Genomic DNA, 26,887 nt, shown 5'->3' with positions numbered 1-26,887 from the left:
TTGCTGTGTCACCCAGGCTGGAGTGCAGTGGCATGATCTTGGCTCACTGCAAGCTCTGCCTCCCGGGTTCACGCCATTCTCCTGCCTCAGCCTCCCGAGTATCTGGGACTACAGGCGCCTGCCACCACGCCCAACTAATTTTTTGTATTTTTAGTAGAGATGGGGTTTCACTGTGTTAGTCAGGATGGTCTTGATCTCCTGACCTCGTGATCTGCCTGCCTCGGCCTCCCAAAGTGCTGTGATTACAGGCGTGAGCCACTGTGCCTGGCCGTGTGGAGCAATTTCTTTAATCAGTTCTGGAAAATTATCAGCCATTATCTCTTCATATATTGCCTCTATTCCATTAACTTTTTTATCCTGTATTATTATTTATTTTTGAGGTAGAGTCTCGCTCTGTCACCCAGGCTGGAGTGCAATGGTCCGATCTCGGCTCACTGCAACCTCCACCTCCTGGGTTCAAGCAATTCTCCTGCGTCAACCTCCCGAGTAGCTGGGATTACAGGCACTCGCCACCGTGCCTGGCTAATTTTTGTATTTTTAGTAGACACGGGGTTTCACCATGTTGGCCAGGCTGGTCTTGAACTCCTGACCTCGTGATCTGCCCGCCTCGGCCTCCCAAAGTGCTGGGATTACAGGCGTGAGCCACTGCGCCTGGCCTACCTAAAGTCTTTGTGGGCATTTCTTCTGGTTTGTTTTCATAGTGCTTTTTTTTCTTGTGTACCTGTTTACTTAAAAAAATGTTTTTTTGGCTGGGCACGGTGGCTCACAACTGTAATCCCAGCACTTTGGGAGGCCGAGGCTGGTGGATCACGAGGTCAGGAGATCAAGACCATCCTGGCTAACATGGTGAAACCCCGTCTCTACTAAAAATACAAAAATTAGCCAGGCATGGTGGCGGGCGCCTCTAGTCCCAGCTACTTGGGAGGCTGAGGCAGGAGAATCGCTTGAACTCAGGAGGTGGAGGTTGCAGTGAGCCGAGCTTGCACCACTGCACTCCCGCCTGGGTGACAGAGCAAGACTCAGTCTTAAAAAAAAAAAAAGTGTTTTTTTGGCTAGGCATGATGGCTCACCCCTTTAATCCCAGCACTTTGGGAGGTGGCTGGATTGCTTGAGCCCAGGGGTCCAAGACCAGTCTGGGCAACATAGTGACACCCCATCGCTACAAAAAAGTGAAAAAAATATAAATTACCTGGGCATGGTGGCCTGTGCCTGTAGTCCCAACTACTTGCAAGGCTGAGGCAGGAGGATCGCTTGAGCCTGGGAGGTTGAGGCTGCAGTGACTCATGATTGTGCTGCTGCACTCCAGCCTGGATGACAGAGTGAGACCCCATTTCAAAAAAAGAACATTTTAAAATTGAAGTATAATATAGTTCAGAAAAGTACACATATTCTAAGTATATGGCTTGCAGAATGTTTACAAATTGAACATACCTATGCAGCCAGAATTCAGATCAAGAAACAGGGTATGGCTGGGCGTGTTGATTCACACCTGTGATCCCAGCACTTTGGGAGGCTGAGGTAGGCAGATTGCTTGAGCCCAGAAGGAACAGCCTGAGCAACATGATGAAATCTCTACTAAAAACACAGAAAATTAGCCGAGCATAGTGGCATGTGCCTGTGGTCCCAGCTACCCGGGATGCTGAGGTGATCATCACCTAAGCCTGGGAGGTAGAGTCAGCTGTGAGCCATGATTGCTCCACTGCATTCCAGCCTGGGTGACAGAGTGAGACCCTGTCTCAAAAGTCCCCCCACCAAAAAAAAAAAAGAAAACAGGAAAACGCAGGCTATTGGCCGGGCACGGTGGCTCATGCCTGTAATCCCAGCATTTTGGGAGTCCGAGGCAGGTGGATCAGGAGTTTGAGAGCAGCCTGGCCAACATGGTGAAACCCTGTCTCTACTAAAAAAATATAAAAATGAGCTGGGCATGGTGGCGTGCACCCGTAACCGCAGCTACTCGGGAGGCTGAGGCAGGAGAATTGCTTGAACCTGGGAGGCAGAGGTTGCAGTGAGCCGAGATCGTGCCACTGAACTCCAGCCTGGCTGACAGAGCAAGACTCTGTCTCAAAAAAAAAAAAAAAAAAAAAAATGCAGACTATTATCAGCTCTAGAAACCTAGAAACCTCCTTATATGCTCTTTCAACCCCTACCAACACCTCCCTCCACCTCCCCATATTAAGATAGCTACTGTCTTGACTTTGAGAGCATAGATGAATTTTGCCTACTTTTTTTTTTTTTTTTTTGAGACGGAGTCTCACTCTGTCCCCCACGCTGGAGTGCAGTGGCGCGATCTCGGCTCACTGCAACCTCCACCTCCCAGGTTCAAGCGATTCTTCTGCCTTAGTCTCCCAAGTAGCTGGGATTACAGGCGTGCGCCACCACACCCGGCTAATTTTTCTATTTTTAGTAGAGACGGGGTTTCACCATGTTGGTCAGGCTGGTCTCAAACTCCTGACCTCATGATCCACCCGCCTCGACCTCCCAAAGTGCTGGGATTACAGACGTGAGCCACTGGGCCTGGCCTGCCTACTTTTAAACTCTGTGTAAATAGAATCATACAAAATATAACTTTTTGTGTCTGGCTTCTCTTCCTCAGTGTTATGTTTTTGTGATTTATTCATAATATTGTTCTTAGTTGTAGACTCATTTATTCTTGCTGTGTAGTATTCCACTGCGCCTGGTTACTCTTGATTATATATTGTACATGGTATTTGAAAACTTATGGGAATTTTAGCTGGGCATGGTGGTGCACGCCTGTGGTCCCAGCTACTCGGGAGGCTGAGGTGGGAGGATTGCTTGAGCCTGGGAGGCGAAGGTTGCAGTAAGCCAAGATCACGCCACTGCGCTCCAGCCTGGGTGACAGATTGAGACCCCATCTCAAAAAAAAAAGAAAAGAAAAGAAAAGAAAATGTACTTATAGGAATATTTGAGGCCAGGATGATGGTATCATTTTCCAGAGAGGACTTAGTTTCTCCCTGGTCCCTAGGAGTAGGGGAGTCTACTAGTAGGAGACTAATTAAAGTTTAAGGTTTGAGCTTTGCTGGACCACCTGCATAGATGATGCAAAGCTCGGCTGTGTTTTGCTTTTACCACTACTTACTTTTTTTTTTGAGATGGAGTCTCGCTCTGTCGCCCAGGCTGGAGTGTAGTGGCACAATCTCAGCTCACTGCAATCTCCGCCTCCCAGGTTCACACCATTCTCTTGCCTCAGCCTCCTGAGTAGCTGGGACTACAGGTGCCTGCCACCACGTCCGGCTAATGTTTTGTATTTTTAGTAGAGATGGGGTTTCACCATGTTAGTCAGGATGGTCTCAATCTCCTGACCTTGTGATCCGCCCGCCTCGGCCTCCCAAAGTGCTGGGATTGCAGGCGTGAGCCACTGCGCCCGGCCACTTTTTTTTTTTTTTAATTAAAAAAATTTTTTTGATTGGGCACAGTGGCTTATACCAATAGTTCCAGCACTTTGGGAGGCTGAGGTGGGAGGAGCACTTAAGCTCAGGAGTTGAGACCAGCTTGGGCAGCACAGTGAGACCCTGCCTCTATTCTGTAAAAAACAAAAAAACAAAAAATTTAATTTAAAAAAAATTTATGGCTGGGTATGGTGGCTCATACCTGTAATCCCAGCACTTTGGGAGGCTGAGGCAGGTGGATCACTTGAGGTCAGGAGTTCAAGACCAGCCTGGCCAACATGGTGAAACCCTGTCTCTACTAAAAACAAAAATTAGCTGGGCGTGGTCGCGCATGCCTGTAATCCCAGCTACCTGGGAGGCTGAGGTAGGAGAATCGTTTGAACCAAGGAGGCGGAGTTTGCAGTGAACCAAGATCGTGCCACTGCACTCCAGCCTGGGCGACAGAGCAAGACTCCGCCTCAAAAAAAAAAAAAAGTTATGAGTACATAGTAGGTATACATATTTATGGGGTTTATGAGATATTTTGATACAGGGATACACTGTAATAATCACTTCAGGGTAAATAGAGTTGCCATCACCTCAAGCATTTATCATTTTTTTGTGTTACAAACATTCCTATTCTTTTAGTTACTTTAAAATGTACGGTAGATTATTGTTGACTGTAGTCACTCTGTTGTGCTATCAAATACTAGATTTTATTCCTTATATCTAACTTTATTTTTGTACCCTTACTTACTTTTATTTCTGGTTGATCCTCACCTTGAAAGTGTAGTCTTTGGGATTCCAGCTTAAAATGGGGGTGTTATCAGAGTCCTCATCTCTGAGGGCCCCTGAGCTTTGACTATCATCTCTCCCAACCCCAGTCAAAGCCCAGAATGTTGCCTAAAGGACAGCTTTTGGCCAAGCCAACAGGGCCAAAAAAAGGGCCAGCTGGTTGGAGTCCTGAGTACCCATCAGGCCTTGCGGGAGGTGCTGTAACTGCCTATGCTATTGTCCTCTTATTTGGGCAGGCATTGGGTCAAGGAGGAGCAGAACAGACCCTTTAGTGGTCAGAATGTTTGCCTGGCTTATGTCCCCAGACGAACCAGGGCTCATCAGTCTATTGTTCTGCTCTTCATTCCAGCCTAATTCAGTGGTTTGAGACAGCACCAAGTCGGACCTGCCCACAGTGCCGAATCCAGGTGAGAGTATTGGGGTGGGACCACCTCAACTGAAGAGATCTCCTTAGCAGAGAGCAGGAATGTGAAAAGAGCTCTGAAACTGCAATATCTCTGACCTTTTTGGACCCTCCTGGTTTAAGGCCAGTTGAGCCTCACTTGTGCCCTTGAGTGGTTGGGAGGTCTGCTTACACCCACAGGTAGCTGGCAGATGGACTTGTTGCCTGGGCCAGTTTTCACTTGGGTAGATTTGGCTGGCCTCCTTCCCCGTCTTTTCATCAGTGACTCCGCACCTAGAGTTCAGGTATCTTTTGAGCACTTAACCATGTAGGTCTGTAGTAATATGACTTCAGTGACCACGAAACCAGCAGCCCCAACTTGGGGTACCTGCAGGAGTAAAGAGGTCTTTTGACTCTAAAGGATGTACTTTGAAAAATTAGGTCTGAGAACAGGCCTGACATGCATGTCAGGCAGGTAGTCAGACCCATGTACAACACTCTCCTCCTTGCGCATGAACCAGCTACACAATCATACTCTTATCTTGTTCTCCCATCCAGGTTGGCAAAAGAACCATTATCAATAAGCTCTTCTTTGATCTTGCCCAGGAGGAGGAGAATGTCTTGGATGCAGAATTCTTAAAGGTACCCAGAATTTATCTGATTCTACTGAACTCCAAGCCTTGTGCGAGTTCACTTTTCTTTTTTCTTTTCTTTTCTTTTCTTTTTTCTCTTTTCTTTTCTCTTCTCTTCTCTTTTCTTTTCTTTTCTTTTTTTAGAGACAGGGTCTTACTCTGTTGCCCACACTGGAGTGCAGTGGTGCAATCATAGCTCACTATAACCTCAAACTCCTGAGTTCAAGGGATCTCCCCACCTCAGCCTACCTAGTAGCTAGGACTGTAAGGGGTGCACCACCATGCTCGGTTAATTTTTTTATTTTATTTATTTATTTATTTATTTATTTATTTTGAGATGAAGTCTCACTCTGTCACCCAGGCTGGAGTGTAGTGGCGTGATCTTGTCTCACTGCAACCTCTGCCTCCTGGGTTAAAGCAATTCTCCTGCTTCAGCCTCCTGAGTAGCTGGGACTACAGGCGCGTGCCACCATACCCGGCTAGTTTTGTGTTTTTAGTACAGACAGGGTTTCACCTTGTTGGCCAGGCTGGTCTCGAACTCCTGACCTGAAGTGATCCACCCACCTCGGCCTCCCAAAGTGCTGAGATTGCAGGTGTGAGCCACCGTGCCCAGCCCTAATTTATAAAAAAAATTTTTTATAGAGATAGGGCCTTGCTATGTTACCCAGGCTGGTCTTGAACTCTTGGGCTCAAGCAATCCTCCCACCTTGGCCTCCCAAAGGACTGAGATTACAGGCATGAGCCACTGTGCCTGGCCTGGGAGTTCACTTTCTATTTCCACATAAGTGGAGGGTTCCTGGAATATGGAGATGAAGTTATAGAGGTGAGACTTGGTACAGTTTTCAAGGTGGGGACACAAAAATCAGAGGACAAGTGATGAGACACAGTCATCAGAGAAATGCACTGTGAGGGAAGAGGGGAGCTGCTTGACTGTAAACCCTCCCTTTGGGATTTCAGGTCAATTCCAACCTGAATTCTCTCCTGCGGTCTTGTCTCCTCATCTTTTAAAGAACCTACAGCCATCCTGTACAGCCCACTTTGCTGCTTGGACAGTTAGTGACAGATTAGAAAACTCTTCTACTCCCCAGCCACGGGAGATTTTTGGATTCAGTGTTCCCTAGCCTGCCTGTGCCTCAAAATTGCCCGGGGAGGCTGGGCATGATGGCTCACGCCTGTAATCCCAGCACTTTGGGAGACCAAGGTGGGCAGATCACTTGAGCCCAGGAGTTCAAGACCAGCCTGAGCAATATGGGACCCCATCTCTATTAAATAAAAAAAGTTAAAAGAAAAAAAATTGCCTAGGGAGCTTGGTATAAAGTCAGATGCCTGGGCCTTCCCCAGACCAGAGCTCTTGGAATCAAGATTTGCAGCTCAGGTGGGAATGGATATATTAGGGGAAAGTGGGTAGTTTCCCTCCTATATGTCTAACTGCTTCCCCTCCTAATCTAAAATTTAGCTTTTTTTGTGTGCAAGCAGGCTGCGTTGGCAGAGAACTCTTGAGGAAGTTGGATTTGGGTTCACAAATGATCCCTGGACTCTGAGGGTTAATTTGCTGGGTATCTGTCAGATCAGAGTTCATTTGGCTCTGGCCCCAGGGTGTCATGATGTCCTTGGAACCTCACTGCTTCAGGAACATGGAGCTTTTGTGCTTAGAGCAAGCATGTTCATCGTCATGGTAACTGCTCCCAGTTTTAAGTAGTGTCTTCCCTGTGATGAAAGCAACAAAGGCAGTTTCATTTATTTCCAGCTTTCAACGCCAGGTTTGTGAGACAGATAGCAACATCTTGGGTAGTTTGGAGCAAGGGCTTGGAAGCCCCTGCTGGAGTGTGGAAGAAGTCAGGGGACTATGGGTAGTGGTGCAGCAGCCATGGCCTGGTATCTGTTCTCAGGCAGCCCTTGCGTGCTCTTCCTTACCCACCACCTCCACTCCCAGCTGTTCAGCCTATGCTAACCAGCCCAGCCACCAGAAGCTCTTGCCCCCAGAGTCCTAGGTGGAGAGTTTGACAGTAGGGGCTTGTTTACCCACTGGGCCTGGGCCATACTATTGGTCACATGTGAAATTCTGAGTCTTCTGTTGATCTTAGATGAGTGATCTACAGTAAGGTTTGCCTGGATTCCATCTAGCTACCACCATGGACCCTTGGTCAAGCATTTCAGTTTTGTAAAACCTTGGATTTCTTTGTTATGGAGCAGGCACCTCTCTTGCTCATGGGGATGTTGAGTTCTGTGGCATCCTGAATAGGAACTGGGTTCAATTCTGCCACAGCTTCTCAATGATTCTGTGGCATGGCTGTGAAACATTTGCAGGGGCTTTGAGAGGCTCACTTGATCCTCACAACAGTCTAGTTAGAGACTAGACACATGGGAGGTTTCATCCAGGGGTACAAAGCTGTCCTGGCATAGCTACCTCCATTGGATACTAGGTCTGGAAGGTTTGTGGTACACAGAGCCAGTTCAGAGCTTGGAGGAAAGTCGACTATGAATCAGGAAGACCCAGGGTGGAGAGGAGGAGTAGTCGCCCAAGGTCCTTGGCCATTCCTATTGTGTGTCCCTGGTGAGTCAGCTGATGCCCAGAGGGAATGAGACTAGCATAGAGCAATGAAGCCAAGGAAGTGATAGAAACTTCTGCTATGGAGACTGATCACAGGGGCCCTACTTTAACTTCCCTTCCACTATTCTACCTCTTTACCTGTCCTGGGGCCTTGCCCCTGAGATTGTTTTCCTCCATCTTACCTACTTTTCAAAAGGGCACATAGAGCTACAGCAGTGCTTATCTTTCCATTGTTAGCTTAGCTTGGCCTTGAGGCACTGCAGGATTCATGCCCTAGAAGTCCTCATTGTTCAATCCTGGGGCTCCCCACAGCCTTATGGGAGACCACGTGGAGGTCAGCTATGATGCTTTCCTGCTGTTTATTGTGGGTATTGCCTTTCAGAATGAACTGGACAATATCAGAGCCCAGCTTTCCCAGAAAGGTGAGTTAGCAAGAGACAAAGGGTGCTGGGAAGCCCCTGACTTGGATGCTGGAGGAAGGGGGCCCTAGGAGGAAGGTTTCAAACCGTTTGGGAGAGCCAGGGCCTTTCTCTGCTTTGTATGTCTAAGAGTCCTGCTAGCTGTTTTGGTGGGCAGAAAAAGAGAGGGAAGGGAGGTGACTGAAGCTGTTCATCTAGACCAGGTGAGCCTCTTGTCTCTGAGTGCAGCTTCTTGCCCAGGAACCAAGATGGGAGGGGGTTACCTGATGGGACTGAATATCTTCGGGAGAGGGCTCAGCTGCTGAGTTTGGCTGGAACCTGCTTGAGTCCTGGGTTGATGAACTAACTGGACCCATGGCGGGTAGGGAATGGGCAGTAAAATATTTTCCTAAGTAGTTCAAGCAGCAGAAGGTGGGCTTTTCCCTGAATGAAGGCTCTGGCTCAGCTTCTCTGGTTTGGCACATCCCAGAGAAAGAAGTGGGCCACCCAGCTTTCAGGCCTGAGCCTTGTTTCTCACCTGCCTAAGGGATGAGGCACTGAAGCCAAGGGCCTAAGTTCTTATGCTGATGGATGGACAGGCCTTTCCCTTTCCTCCGCCCTCTACCCCTGCTCCAGACAAGGAGAAACGAGACAGCCAGGTCATCATCGACACTCTGCGGGATACGCTGGAAGAACGCAATGCTACTGTGGTATCTCTGCAGCAGGCCTTGGGCAAGGCCGAGATGCTGTGCTCCACACTGAAAGTAGGTCCTCAGGTTTTATGGGTACAGAATTCATAAGGAGGTATTGCCCCAGAACTGGACTCCCCATTCTGGGCTTATCTTCTGGTCTGCTCCAGTCAACACCTTGGTTTGGGGAGTTGTAAAATAGAGGCAAATCACTTCTTCCCCTTGCCCTTCCATACTGTACCCATCCATCCCATAAGAAAAGGGCCATATTGGCTATACTTGTGGGTTTTGTACTAGGTAGTTTGAAGAGGCAAGGCCTTCCCAGTACCTCACAGAGGGGATGCTCAACTAAGACCTCAGTGAGGCTGGGCCATATTTCCGAAAGTGGTTCATACTCTACTGATGAGGCCAGCCTGAAGAACCTTCCATTAGCACTCTAGTCCCTGTCTGGGCTGCTCTCCTGAGCCAGATCAAACAGCATCCTAGGGAGGAGCAAGGGCCTTTGAAGTCAGCTGTGCTGAGCTGACCAGCCAGATCAAAGTCTGCAGAGTGAACAGCCTTAGACCCAGATGAATTTTGCATCAGCCTGGGTTGGTGAGCCTCTTGCTCTCCAAGGGGCATGAGAGGTGATTGATCTGAACCCATGATTGATATTCTGGCCTTGTAGGCAGGAGCAGTCCTTGCTGGATGCCATTTGAAAGGGAAAGGGAGCCATCCTTGTGAACAGACAAGGCCCCAGGATATTCATTGTCTCTGTTCCTGCTTGGGGGCTGGGCTGGATCACATGGTCTGGCTGGTGGGAGGGAGCAAACTGGCACCTGGCTGCAGAGCAGGAGTCTCTCATGGTATTCTCGGGTCAGAGACAAGTGGTCTTAGGCTGAAGGCAGCCTGGCCAGCTTCCCCTGGCTCAATTATTCATTCTTGGCAACTGTCCATGGGTCTGGGTGTTGGATGGTGAGGCCTGGGTTTGTGCTCTGGACTTCTTCAGCCACCTGCACAACATGTACCATGAGGCCCAGACCACTGGACCTTGGCAGCCCACAGTGGGCCTGTAAATGCTGGCAGTGGGCTGTGTCTACTGGAAGATACCTTTCAGGAGGAAGCAGGCAGGGAGGTGAAGCAGCAGCTGGCTTAGAGCCTTTTAGAAGAAGAAGCACAAGCAAGAGTGAGACCCAGGAGCTTTACCTCCTGGGGTTTAGGAGTACGTGGTTATCAGCATTTTCAAAACATAAGCTGCAGAGAGTTCTGGAGCAGAGTTTTCCTAGTGACTTTAGCAATGGCTCCTGAGGGCCTCCAAGCATCAGGTATGGGTGTATTTGCTCTTCAGAAGCAGATGAAGTACTTAGAGCAGCAGCAGGATGAGACCAAACAAGCGCAAGAGGAGGCCCGCCGGCTCAGGAGCAAGATGAAGACCATGGAGCAGTGAGTTTGGAGCTGGGTCCTGCACTGTGCCTTTGCCCCCAGGGCCTGCAAGTTGTACAGTTCTTAGGACTGCAGCAGGGAGTGGGATTGGGTCATGTCCGAGGCTCAAATCTCCATAGGCCATGGAGGGCTCAGGTCAGCTGGGTGTGGGCACAGATCTTAGCCTCTATGAACTCTTCCACCGTTCCAAGGAATGGGAGCCCTTGCCGCATTCCTCCCTGTCTCTGCTGCCTGTGGCCAGATGACCTAGTGGGTCTTTCCCTCCAGGAACCTCTCTCCAGGAAATCCCTGACCTTGAGATCCTCTTTCAGCACCTCTTCTTTCTCAGCAGCATCCTTGGAGCTATGCTCATCTCTGCCATAGGGCCTTTCCTTGGGCACACCCACCTACTAAAGCATGCTAGCAGCCTAGCCTGTTACCTTAGCAACGGCAGCAAAGGAAGGCAGAGCGGCACTGGGTACCTACCCATCAGCCTCCAGATTGCAAATGCCGTGGGCTGGGTGTATTTTTCAGGATTGAGCTTCTACTCCAGAGCCAGCGCCCTGAGGTGGAGGAGATGATCCGAGACATGGGTGTGGGACAGTCAGCGGTGGAACAGCTGGCTGTGTACTGTGTGTCTCTCAAGAAGTGCGTACTGTGGCCCCTCTCAGCAAACACAGGAGATAGGCCATGGGGCCCCAGCCGTGTCATTGCTCCCCATCTCTTGTAAAGCAGATGGAACTAAGGGGCAAACTCTGGAGCCATGCTGCCTTTGTTTGAACCCTGATTCCACCTTTCAGCAACTATGTGGCCTGCTGCCAGTTTCTTGGCCTCTTTGACCCTCAACTTCCTGAATGGAAATAGTAGTAGACCTGCCTCATAGGATTGTTGAGGATTTAGTGTGAATCTTAAGTGCTGTTTCTAAGGGAGTTGACCTAGCTCTCTGGGCTATAAGCCCCATTGTGATTGATATGTAGAGCCTGTTCCCCATTAGCACTATGATCCTGCCTGGCTTGGATCAAACTCTACTCATATTCTTCACTCTGGTGGGTGTAAGGTTGGCAGAAAGGGTGGAGGGCCACTTAGCTGAGAGGCATAGAGGGTCCAAGATGCCTCCTTTAAGACCAGGTGGTTTAGGGAGCCCCCTAGTGAGACTGGGGCTTTCTGCATGCCCTCTCAAGTCACCAGTGCCTGCAGGACAGGCAGGAGGAAATAGTCACTTCTTTGCATTCTCTGCAGGACCCTCCACAGTGCCACCTGGTACTTATTGGGCTCAGGTGTCAAAGTAGGAATGAGAGTGAGTTGAGGGGTTGGGCAGTGCTTTGTGTTAGATTAGTGCTGTGGCTCAGTCTGACCTGCAGGTGTTCTTTTCTGGCATCTCTTTCCATGGCCACATTGCAGAGAGTACGAGAATCTAAAAGAGGCACGGAAGGCCTCAGGGGAGGTGGCTGACAAGCTGAGGAAGGATTTGTTTTCCTCCAGAAGCAAGGTAACTTAGCAGTGAACAGAGGTTGAAGGAGAAGTGGCTCTCCTTTTGTCATGTTCACTCTGGTCTCCTGAGCAAGGCCATGGGACCTGATGGCACAGCTGACTCACTGAGGCAGCTGGAGGACTTACAGAGATTTGTTACCAGTCCTTACTGGACATTGGCCTGAATATGTGGCTTGTCCACTAGAGGTGGACAGATCACAGAGGTATCCCCCAACATGTGGAGACTGATGCTCCCCTCTGCTCTTCCTGGCTATTGGGTACCTCTCAGCTGACTGGAGAGCACAGGCCCCAAATGCGACAGCGTCAGAGGCCTATTTTTGTACCACATCTGGAGTAGGAGGGCTCCTGGAACCTGATTCGGTCAGCACAGCTGCTTTTACTTCTGGCATGGTGCATCCACAGGCTGCAGGATGTAGGAAGCAGCCTTTGCTTCTAGGCAGCTCCGGATGTGCATTGCCAGACTGAGGCCTAGCCTCAGAGAGCTGGGATCTCTGCCCATATCTCTAGTCTCTTCTGGGCTACCTTGATCACTCCCTGGGGAGCAGCAGGAGGGGGCAGGGCACAAGGCTACCACTTGGCTTGTCCTTCATTCCCTACACTTTCTTATAGTTGCAGACAGTCTACTCTGAATTGGATCAGGCCAAGTTAGAACTGAAGTCAGCCCAGAAGGACTTACAGAGTGCTGACAAGGAAATCATGGTGAGGGACATCCCTGGCTTGACAGGAATGAGGGGTGGTTTGTGTGCCCTCCCAGAGCAGGGCTGGGCTATCTCTGCCCAGGACCCTTGCACCAGTCAGTGGTGGTTCTGGGCCCCTGCATCCTCCCAGGTCAGGGTGTGCCCCTTGGCCCTGGTCCGGACTGGAGCCTGGGCCTCCTCAACAGAGGGCAGACAGAACCATGAGTCTTCCCTCATAGTCTGTCCTGCACTTACATCCCTGAGGTCCCTTATCAGAGGAGGGGCTCTACCTGGGGCTTGGTCTCCTGAGCCTAATGATGAGGTATCAGGCCTTGCTTTGTTCCCAGTGGGCTGGCCTTTCATGCATGCTGCTCATGTCCTCTGCATTGTCTCTGGACTTGATGCCTCAGCCTTTCTCTCACACACTTTTCTTTCCCTCCCCAAGAGCCTGAAAAAGAAGCTAACGATGCTGCAGGAAACCTTGAACCTGCCACCAGTGGCCAGTGAGACTGTCGACCGCCTGGTTTTAGAGAGGTTTGTTGAGCCTTGGGCGGTACAGGGGTCACAAAGTGGGAGAGCTTTCTGGTAACAGTCTTTACTCCTCCTGGCTTTGGTGGGGTGGGTGACCTTTGTGGACCTGATGTCTGCAGACAGCCTGCCCTGGGAGCCAGCCAAGATTTAGCTGGCAAGCAGCCCTGAAGCAAATTATGCTCTGACATGGAGAGGCCAGAGAAGGCCAGAGGACCTAGAAGTGGTCTGAGAATAGGGCAGAAGCACTGACTGTCTTGGGGCATCCTGTTTATGGAGTAGCTCCCCACATTTATCTGTCCACCCCAGATTTTGAAACAAATATGAAACCACTGTAAAATAATTCCCTTAGTGCCAGGAGTGCGTGCTTTAAAGCTGCCAGCAGAGGGAGCCACGAGGCAGAAGGATTGGTGTCCCTGCAAGCATGGGCATCCATTTCTGCTCCTGAGAGTTTCACAGAAGCAGACTAGCTGACAGCATCCTCAAGGCTACCTCCTGCCTGCCGAAAGTCCCCAGCAAGGACCCAGACAGAAAGCACACAACTCCTGTCAGTGGCCCCAGTCTTTTTTTTTTTTCCTTTTTCTTTTTTTAATGGAGTCTTACTCTGTTGCCAGGCTGGAGTGCAGTGGCACTATCTCGGCTCACTGCAATCTCCGCCTCCTGGATTCAAGCGATTCTCCTGCCTCAGCCTCCCAAGTAGCTGGGATTACAGGCGCGCACCACCACGCCTGGCTAATTTTTTGTATTTTAGTAGAGACGGGGTTTCACCATGTTGGCCAGGATGGTCTCGATCTCCTGACCTCGTGAGCCACCTGCCTCGGCCTCCCAATGTGCTGGGATTACAGGCGTGAGCCACTGTGCCCAGCCCAGTCTTTAATCTTTTTTTTTTTTAGATGGAGTCTCACTCTGTTTCCCAGGCTGGAGTACAGTGGTGCGATCTCGGCTCACTGCAACCTCCGCCTCCCAGGTTCAAGCGATTCTCCTGCCTCAACCTCCTGAGTAGCTGGGATTACAGGCATGTGTCACCACGCCCAGCTAATTTTTGTATGTTTTGGTAGAGACGGGTTTCACCATGTTGGCCAGGCTGGTCTTGAACTCCTGACCTCAAGCAATCTGCCCACTTGGGCCTCCTAAAGTGCTGGGATTACAGGTGTGAGCCACTGTGCCTGGTTGCTTTTGGTTACTTTCTTTACCTCTTCAGGGTGCTGGAAGGCCTGGACTCCTACAGCAGGTCCTTGATGAGTGCCCACTGCATGGCAGACCTTCTCTGTTCTCTTGGAGCTTATGTTCCAGTGGGATAGATGAGCTGGGAGCTTAGATGGCTAAGCCCACAGCCCACCAGCTATATACTACATTATAGAATCTGGTCTGTAGCTCCCAGTTGGGGACGGGCCCACCTCATTCTGAGTAAGCTTCATGCCAGGGCCTGCAGCCCATCTTGGTACAGGGAGGACAACAATGGTCTCCCTTGGCTTTCAGGCCAGCAGGACACTAAACTTGACAAGCCTTCTTCTGTAAGCTGGGCTGGGCTTCTCATCAAGCCACATGAGGATGACTTCATTCATTTTTGTCTCCAATATTTTTCTGGGCATAAATATTGAAGTGGTTGGCTGGGTGCATTGACTCATACCTGTAATCTCAGTGCTTTGGGAGGCCAAGGTGGGAGGATTGCTTGAGTCCAGGAGTTCAAGACCAGCCTGGGCAACATAGTGAGACCCTGTATCAAAAAACTTAAAACTTAGCCAAGCATGGTGGCACACACTTGTAGTTCTAGTTACTCAGGAGGCCAAGGCAGGAGGATCACTTGAACCCAAGAGTCGAGCTATGATTGTGCCATTGCACTCCAGCCTGGGAGACAGAGTAAGACCCTGTCTCTCTTGGAAAAAAAAAAAAAGGCCGGGCGTGGTGGCTCACACCTGTAGCCCCAGCACTTTGGGAAGCTGAGGTGAGTGGATCACCTGAGGTCAGGAGTTCGAGACCAGTCTGACCAATATGGTGAAACCCCGTCTCTACTAAAAAATACAAAAATTAGCTGGGTGTGGTGGCAGGTATCTGTAATCCCAGTTACTTGAGAGGTTGAGGCAGGACAATCGCTTGACCCTGGGAGGTGGAGGTTGCAGTGAGCCGAGATCGTGCCACTGCACTCCAGCCTGGGTGACAGAGAGACTCAGTCTCAAGCAAAAACAAAAAAAATTACGGTGGCAGGTCTGTTTGTTTTTAGCAAAAGCCCTTCTTTTAACTAGGCATTAGGCAGCACCAGCACAGTCTATTCTTGTGTTTGTTTGTTTGTTTGTTTTGAGATAGGGCCTCATTCTGTTGCCCAGGCTGGAGTGCAGTGGTGTGATCACAGCTCACTGCAGCCTCAGCCTCCTGGGCTCAGGTGATGTGATCCTGCCTCAGCCTCCTGGGTAGCTGGGACTAAAGTGCTGGGATTACGAGCGTGAGCCACCATGCCCAGCCTAGGCACAGCCTCTTCTAAACTCATAGCCTCAAGCTCTCAAAAATAGTTGCTGAATCCTCAGCAACGGCATTGCCCTGTCTTCTTTGTGTTCTGATGGCAAGACCCTCACAACTACAAGTGACTCAAAGACTCTGCCTCTACCTTTCTCCTGTGACTGCTAATGTGTTACTACAGAGGTCTGGAAGAAGTCTTAAGTTTTCTTGGGCCACCTACTCGGGAGGCTGAGGTGAGAGGATCACTTGAGCCTGGGAGGTCAAGACTGCAGTAAGTGATGATCACGCCACTGCACTCTAGTCTGGGCGACAGAGTGAGACCTGTCTCAAAAAAAAAAAAAAAAAAAGTCATGTCAAGGAAGATGGAAGAGTAGAAAGCTCCAGGAATCCATCTCTCTATGGCAACAGTTGAGCTGGTTGAAACCATCTGAAGCAACCACTTTGGAAATCTGGTCTAGTAGAACATTTCCAGTATCCAGGGGAGAGGTTGATGAAGAAGCTGGTAAACTTCAGTAAATTTTCACTGTTCTCATAGCAGCTCCACCTCCTGGGCTCAAGTGATCCTCCTGCCTCAATCTCCTGAGTAGCTGGGATTGACTACAGGCATGCACCACCAAGCCCAACTAATTTTTTGTAGAGGCAGGGTCTCACTTATTGTCCAGGCTGGTCTTGAACTCCTGGCCTCAAGCGATCCTCCTGCCTGGGCTTCCCAAAGTGCTGGGTTACAGGCGTGAGCCACCGCTTTGCTTTGCTTTGCTTTTTCTTTTTCTTTTTCCTTTTCTTTTCTTTGAAACACTGTCTTGCTCTGTTGCCTAGGCTGGAGTACAGTGGTGCAATCTTGGCTCGCTGCAACCTCCGCTTCCCGGGTTGAAGAGATTCTCCTGCCTCAACCTCCCCAGTAGCTGGGATTATAGGCATGCACCACCATGCCCAGCTAGTTTTTTGTATTTTTAGTAGAGACGGGGTTTCACCATGTTGGCCAGGCTGGTCTTTAATTCCTGATCTCAAGTGGTCTTCCCACCTCGGCCTCCCAAAGTGCTGGGATTACAGGTGTGAGCCACCACACCCAGCCACCACCATTTCTTAATTTAAAATTAGGAAAATTAATAAATCTCTGGCTGGATATGGTGGCTGTACTAAAAATACAAAAATTAGCCAGGTGTGGTGGTACACGCCTATAATCCCAGCTACTTGGGAGGCTGATGCACAAGAATGGCTTGAATCTGGGAGGTGGAGGTTGCAGTGAGCCAGGATCGTGCCACTGTACTCCAGCCTGGATGACAGAGCGAGACTGTTGCAAAAACAAAAACAAAAAAAAATTAAGAATTTTTTTTTTTTTTTTTGAGATGGAGTCTTGCTCTGTAGCCCAGGCTGGAGTGCAGTGGCATGATCTCGGCTCACTGCAAGCTCCGCCTCCCCGGTTCACGCTATTCTGCCTCAGCCTCCTGAGTAGCTGGGACTACAGGTGCCCGCCACCACGCCTGGCTAATTTTTTGTATTTTTAGTAGAGACAGGGTTTCACCGTGTTAGCCAGGATGGTCTCCATCTCCTGACCTTGTGATCTGCCCACCTCGGCCTCCCAAAGTGCTCGGATTACAGGTGTGCGCCACCGTGCCCGGCCAAGAAGTTTCTTAAGTTTTTTAAGAAGCTTCTTAATTTTTATAACTTTTTACTGCAGCAGTATTTTTTATTGTAGTAAAATATAAACAAAACTCACCATTGTAACCATTTTTAAGTACATTTCTGTGGCATCAAGTACATTTAATTGCTGTGCAACCATCACCACCATCCCACTCCAGAATGTTTTCATCTTCCCAAAGTGAAATTCTATACCCATTAAACAATAACTCCCCTTTCCCCTTTCTCCTCAGCTCCTTCACTTACCATTCTTTCTGTCTCTATCAATTTGACTACTTTAGGAGCCTCATATAAGTGGACTCATACAATATTTGTCCTTTTATTACTGGCTTATTTCACTTAGCATAATGTCTTCAAGGTTTATCCATGTAGCATGTATTAGAATTTTCTTCCTTTTTAGGGCTGAATCAGTAATCATATTTAATTTTTTTTTGAGACAGTGTCTTGCTCTGTTGCCCAGGCTGGAGTGCAGTGGCACGATCTCGGCTCACTGCAACCTCCACCCCCTGGGTTCAAGGGATCCTCCCACCTTAGCCTTCCAAGTAGCTGAGATTACAGGCATGTGCCACAATGCCCAATTAATTTATTTAATTTTATTTTTTGTAGAGACAGAGTCTCAATATGTTGCCCAGGTCAGTATTGAACTCCTGGCCTCAAGCGATCCTCCCACCTCAGCCTCCCAAATTGTTGGTATTACAGGCGTGAGCTACTGTGCCTGGCAGTATTCATGTTTTCAATTTGCAAGCATTCTTTCTTGCTCTTTGAGTATGTCTGTTTTGCAAAGCATCATGTTCTTGTTTTATGGTCTCATATTTCTGTTTGTCTCAGAGTCAGTATTTGTGCACCATGGACTTTCTCCTGGGCTCCCCTCCCATACCTGGTGGCCCTTGGCTACTTTGGAGGCCAACCTATGTGGGTAGGGTTTGTGGGGGATGTGCAGACTGCTGGCATCATGTTGAGTCTTACCTGAACCCAGCATGCAGAAGGCTTTACTGTTGGGTCCAATAATATTGGCTGCCCTAGGTCATTGTACATAGTTTGTTTAGTGTCTTTGAGAAAAGCTCTTCTATTTATTGACCCAGGGCAGCAGCCTAACTGCCTAGTGTTCTACCAATGCAGATTAGGATGGGGTGGAGCCAAGCTCACAATTTCATCAGTGTTCCAGTTTTCAGGCCTGTTTAATGCTTTTGCAAGGCCCTCCTTTTCCTTCATGGACCCCCTCCTTGTGGGTTCTGGCTGCTGTGTCAGTCTCTTGTCCCCTGGCCATGCTTTGTCTCCCAGAATTTTTTGGAAATCTCTGGGGGCGGATGGTGGTTGCCCCTTCTACTTGTTGCAGTAGGATTACCCTTCATACATGTCATTTTAGGGAGGCATCAGCATGTAGCCACCACCCCCAACTACAGAGTCAGTGTTAGGAAGATCTCTCTCATGGGCCCCAAGGGTCCCTGAACTCCAGGCTAGAGACAGCCAGGAAGACCTTTTCTTAGGGTAGGGTAAGGCCACCAGGAGCCATGAGTTCATGGAGGAGATGTTGACTAATCCCATGCCACGCAGGCAATGGGCTGCTCGAGGCCTTAGCTCTGTTCTGGAAAGGGGAGCTTTGAGTGTCTTGCCTGGCTCCCTGAGGCCTCTGGCATGAAGCCCTGTAACTTGACCATGGGTGGGTGTCCCAAGGGTGATAGTGTCACTCAGGAGGGCCTCAAGCCAGCCTCAACCACTGAGGGAAGGACTACTAAGCCCTAGGTTCTTTCTCCTTGTAGGACAAACAGAAAGTGGGAAGGAAAGAAAGTGGACCCCTGGCAGAAAGGGAAATAGTCTTCAAGCTCATAAAGGAAGAAGAATATAGAAACAGTCTAAGACAAGACTGGGCGCGGTGGCTCACGCCTGTAATACCAGCACTTTGGGAGGCCGAGGTGGGCAGATCACAAGGTCAGGAGAGCGAGACCATCCTGGCTAACACGGTGAAACCCCATCTCTACTAAAAATACAAAAAATTAGCTGGGCGTGGTGGCGGGCGCCTGTAGCCCCAGCTACTCAGTAGGCTGAGGCAGGAGAATGGCTTGAACCCGGAAGGCGGAGCTTGCAGTGAGCCGAGATTGCACCACTGCACTCCAGCCTGGGTGACAGAGCAAGATTCCGTCTCAAAAAAAAAAAAAAAAAGAAACAGTCTAAGAGAAGAAGAAATGTGTCCATATGATCCAGATGTGGATATGGGGAGTGAGGGAGGTACCGTGAGAACCTCCTGAGTTTTGAGTTTAGTGTTGTGGATGACCAGGAGGTGCAAGTGAATAAGCCTGGCTTGCCTTGAGCTTGGGCACCACTAGGCAACGCCTTAGGGGATGGCTGGGAGTAGAAAGTCCTGCCTTGAGCCACCTGGAGGGTAAAATTTACAGGACCCAGCGAGATCCTGCCTGCCTCTTGAGTTTACCTTTCCTAACCTGAGCCTCAACTTGCTGGGGTTGGTAAATGGTGGCAGAATATGGATACTGCAAAAAAGTTGGCATGAGTGGTCCTGGCTGCTGTGGTTCCCAGAGGAGGAAGCAAAGCAGCCAGCCTAGAGTTGGTTTGAGGTGGGTTTGTGCAGTCTTCATTTTCACTTGCAGGCGGGGACAGAAGTAGAGCTTCTAGGGTCCTGGACAGGGAAAGGAAGAAATAGTCCAGGCTGCCTGGATTGCTTAGCCACCCAGATCAATGCAGGTAGCCTTCCTCCCTCTGATGTGTACACCCCAGTGGGAGTGGGATTGTGGTGCAGCTCTGAAAAGTTCCTGAGGAAGGAAAGAAGGCATCTTTGGAGCTACCCTTGCCATTCCCCAGGGTTCTCCTTGTATGACAGGAGGTGGGGAGCCCTGCCAGGTCTGGGTGGGCTGGAAGAATCCTGTCGGCTGTAGTTTTTAATAGAATAAAACTTCACTCCCCCACCCCCCCCGCGTTATAAAAGTAAAAACACACTCATTGAGAATTTGGAAAATAGGGAGTTATCATAGAGGTACTTACGGTTGACATCTGGAATATTTCCTTCTCCTTTTTCTGCATGTGGGAGTGGTGGGGGGGTGCCAAATCATGTAATTGCACTATACATGGAGTTTTGTGTGCTTTTTAAATTAAATTAAATTTAACCTTTTTTTTTTTTTTTTTTTTTGAGACAGAGTCTTGCTCTGTTGCCCAGGCTGGAGTGCAGTGGCGCGATCTCGGCTCACCGCAAGCTCTGCCTCCCGAGTTCAAGCGATTCTCCTGCCTCAGCCTCCCGAGTAGCTGGGACTACAGACACAAGCCACCACACCCAGCTAATTTTTGTATTTTTAGTAGAGATGGGGTTTCACCATGTTAGCCCGGGTAGTCTTGATCTCTTGACCTCTTGATCCACCCGCCTCGGCCTCCCAAAGTGCTGGGATTACAGGCGTGAGCCACTGCCTGGCCGAGAGTAGGGCTTTCTTGAGGGGTGGCCTTGAGTCAGGAGTGGGCTCCAGGTCCCTGGAGCTGAGTTATCTCTGATGCTTCAGGAGCTGTTGTCCTGGGTTACCACTGTGGCCCCAAGTAACCAGGTCATCTCTACCTTCAGCCCAGCCCCTGTGGAGGTGAATCTGAAGCTCCGCCGGCCATCCTTCCGTGATGATATTGATCTCAATGCTACCTTTGATGTGGATACTCCCCCAGCCCGGCCCTCCAGCTCCCAGCATGGTTACTCCAAAAAACTTTGCCTAGAGAAGTCACAGTGAGTGGTAGTCCCTGGCACTGTCCATGGGCTGGTAGGGGGATAGCTAAGACAGCTCTGCAGGCCCTGTGCTGTTAGCTCTGAGTGGCTGATGGGGCAGTGAGGGCTGCCTAGGCTTGGCCATGGCTTTGGTTCCAGCTACCTCTTGTTCCCTCACCTGAGCACTCAATCTGTGCAAACCCCTTCTCTTGTCTCATTATTCCTCACCATCACCTTTCAAGGCAAAGGTATTGGAATGCAAGTTAGAGAGAATGCAGTGATGCCAGAAGGGGTGGGTCTGGGCTGGTGGAGTTGGAGAGGGTGCTCCCAATACCTTGAAGGCCTGCCCACCAGAGTCCTGAGCCAGGGACTCTGAACTTCCTCTTCTATATTTGCCTCTGAGGCTCATGCCTGAGGGAGGATCATCTCAAACCACAGAGCCCAGGGCCTTATCACCCAAGGGGGTGACCCACAGGGGCAGGCATGAGAAGCTGTCCAGAACTCCAGTGGGGCAGGTGGAACCTGCTCTGGGGTACAGTGGGACCAGAAAAAGGGAGGCTGTCTCCTTGGCCAGGTTTGCCAAGTGTAATTCACTGTGGAGACAAGGACTATACTCATTCATACAGGTACTGTTCAGGTGAGGCTGGTCAAGGGCTGGGCAGGTTTCCTCTTTTTCAAAGACTTTGTACAGAGAGAAGAGAAAGAGAAAGAAACTGAGATGCTAGACAGTGGAGGTGGAAGGGAGCAAGAGGGCAAGCCAGCTGGGCTGTCTTACCTCCCAAACCTCAGGGGGCATGAGCACCCCTGTTGTAGAGGGCGAGGCCTGGTAGCAATGAGAAACAAACCTAGGACCCGTGGGCTGTAGTCCTCAGGGATCCTGTCAGTGTCTGCTGTGTACTCTGGCTTCCTCCCATTGCCTCTCTTCCGCTGTAAAGGTTGAAGGTGGACACCTGGGGTCTTCAGGCTGCCAGGCCTTTCAGAGACATTTCCACCACCTTCATGGCCTGTGGAGGTAGTGAAGGAGGTAGTGAAGTTCAGAGTCCCTAACTCAGCTCGTCCTTCCTGGAGCCTTGGTTGTCATGTAGCCTTACCACAGGCTGTTAGGGCAGGAGCAGAGGAGTCAGTCACCAGGCCCTGATCCCACTCTTGTCCTTATGGCTTGAGAAGCCACAGGGCCAGCCTTAGATCACCATCTTCTCACCCACCAGGGAAAATGCCACGAGAGGGTATCCAGCTGCTGGGTTCCCCAGGAATTGGATGGAAATACAGTTTCTGGCTCTGGGGCTGGGATTGGGAGACCAGGGCCTGGGGCCATGCGCTATTCTGCCCCAGGCCCTTCTTAGACACACTCTCTAGGGAGATGGCTTGGCCCTGTGTTCTGAGAGGATTTTGTGGGCTACTTTACTGAAAGGCTAACTTACTGAGGCTCTTGTGGAGGTAGTGTCCCCTCTCTGGGAAGACAGGACTAGGCCTGAGCTCATTAAATTTATTTTGCTCGTATCAGGGCATGACTGGCTTTCCTCCCGTGGGTGGTGAGTTGATTGGGCTCTTCAGCCCCATATAGAGCCTGGGACATGGTGAGGTGCCCGAGGACTTGAGGAGCGTTGGAATTTGGCCTTGAGTGGAAGCCACAGGATTGGGACATGGTCCAGTCATCCCCAGTCATCCCTGTCTCTGCCACCCTACTGGCTGTGGCTGTCCAGCTGTTAACAGACCTGCACTTGGGGTGGGATCACTGAGGTGCCTTGCCCAGAATGCAGGCATGGCAGCAGCAGTGCCACATAGTAACTCCCCAAGGGGCGTGTGCTGAGCCTGGTTCACCTGCCCCCATGTCTTGCTTACCTACCCCTTGCCTTCTCTCTCATTCTTGTAGCTCCCCAATTCAGGGTGTCCCCAAGAAGATATGCAAAGGCCCCAGGAAGGTAAGAGCTTTCTAGAAGAAGCACAGTCTAACCTTTGGCAGGACTGGACTTTTGGGAGGGCACGGTCTTGCCAGAGCCTTGTCACTCCTGGTCCAGGACTGAGGTACTTCAGAGCCACCCTTGGGATTCTACTCATTATCCCTCCTGCCTCCTAGTGAGGCATCAGAGATCCTGATCTTGTTCCACCACCACTACCCTCCCTCCTTTGCTGACATCCAGCTCATCAAGTCTGGCCCTGGGGTCTTCCCTGCAGGAGTCCCAGCTCTCACTGGGTGGCCAGAGCTGTGCAGGAGAGCCAGATGAGGAACTGGTTGGTGCCTTCCCTATTTTTGTCCGGAATGCCATCCTGGGCCAGAAACAGCCCAAGAGGCCCAGGTCAGAGTCCTCTTGCAGCAAAGATGTGGTGAGTATGGCTTCCCACAGTGGCAGGAGCCAGCCCTCTTGGGTAGAAATGGGTGGCCAGCCCCCCAGCCCATTAGCCTGGCCCACTCATCTCTTCCTTCCACCCTAGGTAAGGACAGGCTTCGATGGGCTCGGTGGCCGGACAAAATTCATCCAGGCTGTATCCTTTTTCTGTGATGTTGAGCTGAGCTGAGCTGTGGAGCCCATACTATGCCTCACCTATACCCCCAGCCTGCCAGTGCCAACAGCCTCAGGTGTGCAGTGCTGGGCTCATTCTGTGTACCAGGGCCGCCCACCCCCGGCTCTGAGCCTTTCTTGCCGTGCATTGCAGTCCTTTCTCCATGCCTCTTCCTTGACAGCTCCTCCAGACTGACACAGTCATGATCCGCCCATTGCCTGTTAAGCCCAAGACCAAGGCTAAGCAGAGGGTGAGGGTGAAGACAGTGCCTTCTCTCTCCCAGGCCAAGCTGGACACCTTCCTGTGGTCGTGAGAACAGTGAGTCTGACCAGTGGCCAGACACATGCCTGCAACTTGTAGGTCAAGGACTGTCCAGGCAGCGGTTTTGTGGACAGAGCCCCACTTTCGGGAGCAGCCTGAGGCGTAAGGGCAGACAAACAGGTGAGGGTGAGTGTGACACCCAGAGACTGCTCTTCCTGCCCTCACCCTGCCCCACTCCTACGACTGGGAGCTGACATGACCAGCCCACTGATCCTGTCAGCAGGTCCTGCTCCTGTTGCCAGGCTCCTGTTTATAGCCATGATCAGATGTGGTCAGACTCTGGGCCTGGAGACCACGGTCACTTGTTGACTGTCTCTGTGGACCAGAGTGCTTGAGGCATCTCAGGCAGCCTCAGCCTGAGCTTCTACCTGCCTTTGACTTGCTTCTAGGCATAGCCTGGGCCAAGCAGGGTGGGGAATGGAGGATAGCATGGGATGTATGGAGAGGATGGAAGATTTTCATGTAAAATAAAATTAAAAAAAAAAAAGAATCTCTTCTTCCTGGTTCTGAGAGTGTAAATTTGCACCAACACTTTAGAAAACTGTTTGGCATGACTTTCTAAAGCAGGAACATCACCTAGCCTCAGATCCAGCAGTTCCTTCCCTAGGCATATCCCTTCTCATGGGGCACAGGAAGTCTCTAGCAAGAATGAGATCATGCAGCTTTTCTCACAGTCTCTAACCTGGGCACAGCCTAAAGGCCATAAGTAGGAAAGTGAACAAGTAAATGGAAATCTATCTATACAGTGTACTCACAGCAAATAACCAGCGACCACTGGTAGCCAAATTGCTACCTTTTGACTTTTGACTGCAAAGGCACTTTCTTTCTTTTCTTTCTTTTTTTTTTTTTTTTTTTGCAACAGGGTCTCCCTCTGTCTCCCAGGCTGGAGTGCAGTGGCACAATCACAGTTCACTGCAGCCTCAACCTCCCAGGCTCAGGTGATCCTCCCACCTCAGCCTCCTGAGTAGCTGGGACTGCAGGTACGTGCCACCACGCCTGGCTAATTTTTTTATTTTTTGTAGAGACAAGGTCCTGCTATGTTGCCCAGGCTGGTCTCAAACTCCTGAGCTCAAGCGATCCTCCTACCTTGGCCTCCTAAAGTGCTGGAATTATAGGTGTGAGCCACCACGCCCAGCCAACGGCACTTTCTTCTAAAGTGCTTCCCTTCTTGACCTCCAGCCTGGGTGAAGTCTCCTAAATTTCCCTCTCCCACTATTAGGTAGGAGTTCACCTGTTTTCCCAGGACCCAGCATGGGCCTGGCACGGGGAGTAAGAGGCACAGGGAGTGAGTGAGTGCTGCAGTGGAGGTTTCCCAGCTGATCTCTAGCGTATCTGGAGGAGTATGGGGCTTTGTGGCAAGGAGGTGCCATTCTTGGTTATGAGTTTTGGCCCCTCTGCAGATGACTTGAGCCAAGGAGGTTTAGTGATGCAAAGCGAAGCATCAGGTTAAGAGTGTAGGGGCTGGCTGCTAGCACCGTCCTTACCAGCTGAGTGATCTTAGGTAAATTACCTGGCCTCTCTGTGCTCAGCTTTTTTTTTTTTTTTTGAGACATAGTCTCAGTCTGTTACCCAGGCTGGAGTGCAGTGGCATGATCTCAGCTCACTGCAACCTCCACTTCCTGGGTTCAAGTGATTCTCCTGCCTCAGTCTCCTGAGTAGCTGGGACTACAGGCACGTGCCACTGTGCCCAGCTAATTTTTGTATTTGTAGTAGAGATGGGGTTTCACCATGTTGGCCAGGCTGGTCTCAAACTCCTGACCTCAGGTGATCCACCCACCTTGGCCTCCCAAAGTGGTGGGATTACAGGCATGAGCCACCGTGCCTGGCCCCTGGGCTCAGCTTCTTTATCTGTAAAGTGGGGATCTGGGCCAGGCACGGTGGCTCACACCCATAATCCCAGCACTTTGGGAGGCCAAGGCAGGTAGATTGCTTGAGCCCAGGAGTTCAAGACCAGCCTGGCCAACGTGGTGAAACCCCATCTCTCCAAAAATTCAAAAATTAGCTGGGCATGGTGGTGTGCACCTGTAGTCCCAGCTACTTGGGAGGCTGAGATGGGAAGATCACATGACCCTAGGAGGCAAAGGTTGCAATGAGCGAGATCATTCCACTGCACTCCAGCCTGGGCGACAGAGCAAGACTCCCAAAAATAAAAATAAAGTGGGGATCTGTGTTGCGTATAGGTTAAGAACTTATGGCAGCTAGGTGAAATAAGCCAGACACAAAAAGAGAACTATTGTATGATTCCACTTACATGAGGTGTCTAGAACAGGCAAGTTCACAGAGACAGAATAGAAGTTAGCATGGGATAGAGGGAGGGGGCAGGGGAATTATTGCTTGATGGTCACAGAGTTTCTGTCTAGGGTGATGCAAAAGTTTTGGAAATAGATAGGTGTGATGATTACCAAAAAATGAACTTGTGACCTGAATACATGGATATCTTGTGTTCATGGATTGGAAGACTTTAAAGATGGCAATAACCCCCAAAGCATTCTACAATTCAATACAATCCCTATCAAAATTCCAATGGCCTTTTTTTTTTTTTTTGCAGAAATTTGAAAACTGATTCTCAAATTTATATGGAATTGCAAGAGGCTCTGAATAGCCAAAACATTTTTTTAAATTGTTTTAAAGAAAAGATAAAAGTTGTTCCCAATTTAAAAACTTAACTACAAAGCTATAGTAATCAAAAGAGTGTGGAGTGAAGGCATGCATAATGGTGGAACTGGAAGCTCTAGGGGTTGGTTCCTGAATCAAAGCAACCATTGAGCTGAAAAGAGCAGTGATTGTAATCAACTGTTTCAGAACTTGGAAATTTAACAAGGGGGTTGCTTGATGAAGAGAGTAGTGTGAATCAAGCAGCTACTTCTCCCATTCCTCAGCCCCATCCGGCTGTGGGGATAGCAGCACCAGTTCTGAAAGCAGCTGACTGGTGCCAGAACAGGCACGGGAACCTTGCCCTCCAAAAATGTTGGGGTTGTGCGCTTTGACGGACCTGGAGGTACTCTGAGATGCTTGCCTTGGTTTCATTCAGCCTCTTAGATGCAATTCCTGCATTAATACCCCACCCCACCCCACCTTGGCAACATATCAGAAGATTTAAAGGACTCGTGCCTTTTTTTGTTTGTTTTTTAAGCCAGAAAATCTTTGTCAGCTCACTCACTGGCTGACTACAGAGATAATAGAGGCCGGGCACAGTGGCTCACACTGTGGGAGGCTGAGGCAGGAGGAATACTTGAACCTAGGAGTTCGAGACCAGCTTGAGCAAAATAGTGGGACCCTGGCTCCACAAAAAATTTTAAAAATTAGCCAGGTGTGGTGGTGCATGCCTGCAGACTCCCAGCTAATAGGGAG

General features: G+C 50.0%; 1 protein-coding gene across 2 annotated transcripts in view; it reads left to right on the top strand.

The window, feature by feature from the left end:
* The window catches only part of TRAIP (TRAF interacting protein), a 29,229-nt gene extending 5,201 nt beyond the window's left edge, over positions 1-24,028 (top strand). Inside the window, exons 2-15 of one of the 2 annotated variants that reach the window (XM_004034164.3) lie at positions 4,531-4,588; positions 5,122-5,205; positions 8,129-8,168; positions 8,781-8,908; positions 10,161-10,255; positions 10,769-10,882; positions 11,636-11,723; positions 12,335-12,424; positions 12,848-12,936; positions 20,582-20,734; positions 22,587-22,635; positions 22,889-23,038; positions 23,147-23,197; positions 23,406-24,028. In XM_004034164.3, the coding sequence (XP_004034212.1) occupies positions 4,531-4,588; positions 5,122-5,205; positions 8,129-8,168; positions 8,781-8,908; positions 10,161-10,255; positions 10,769-10,882; positions 11,636-11,723; positions 12,335-12,424; positions 12,848-12,936; positions 20,582-20,734; positions 22,587-22,635; positions 22,889-23,038; positions 23,147-23,197; positions 23,406-23,528 (1,312 nt within the window). In that variant the 3' untranslated portion in view covers positions 23,529-24,028. Of the gene's footprint in view, positions 1-4,530; positions 4,589-5,121; positions 5,206-8,128; positions 8,169-8,780; positions 8,909-10,160; positions 10,256-10,768; positions 10,883-11,635; positions 11,724-12,334; positions 12,425-12,847; positions 12,937-20,581; positions 20,735-22,586; positions 22,636-22,888; positions 23,039-23,146; positions 23,198-23,405 lie in introns of those variants that run through there. The other variant, XM_063703807.1, reaches the window with a different exon arrangement.
* The last annotated feature ends 2,859 nt before the right edge of the window (positions 24,029-26,887 follow it).

Source organism: Gorilla gorilla, chromosome 2 (genome assembly GCF_029281585.2).
Source record: "Gorilla gorilla gorilla isolate KB3781 chromosome 2, NHGRI_mGorGor1-v2.1_pri, whole genome shotgun sequence".
Taxonomy (NCBI): Eukaryota; Metazoa; Chordata; class Mammalia; order Primates; family Hominidae; genus Gorilla; species Gorilla gorilla.
The sequence above is the reverse complement of the archived record's forward strand: the minus strand, read 5'-3'. Positions and strand labels throughout refer to the sequence as shown.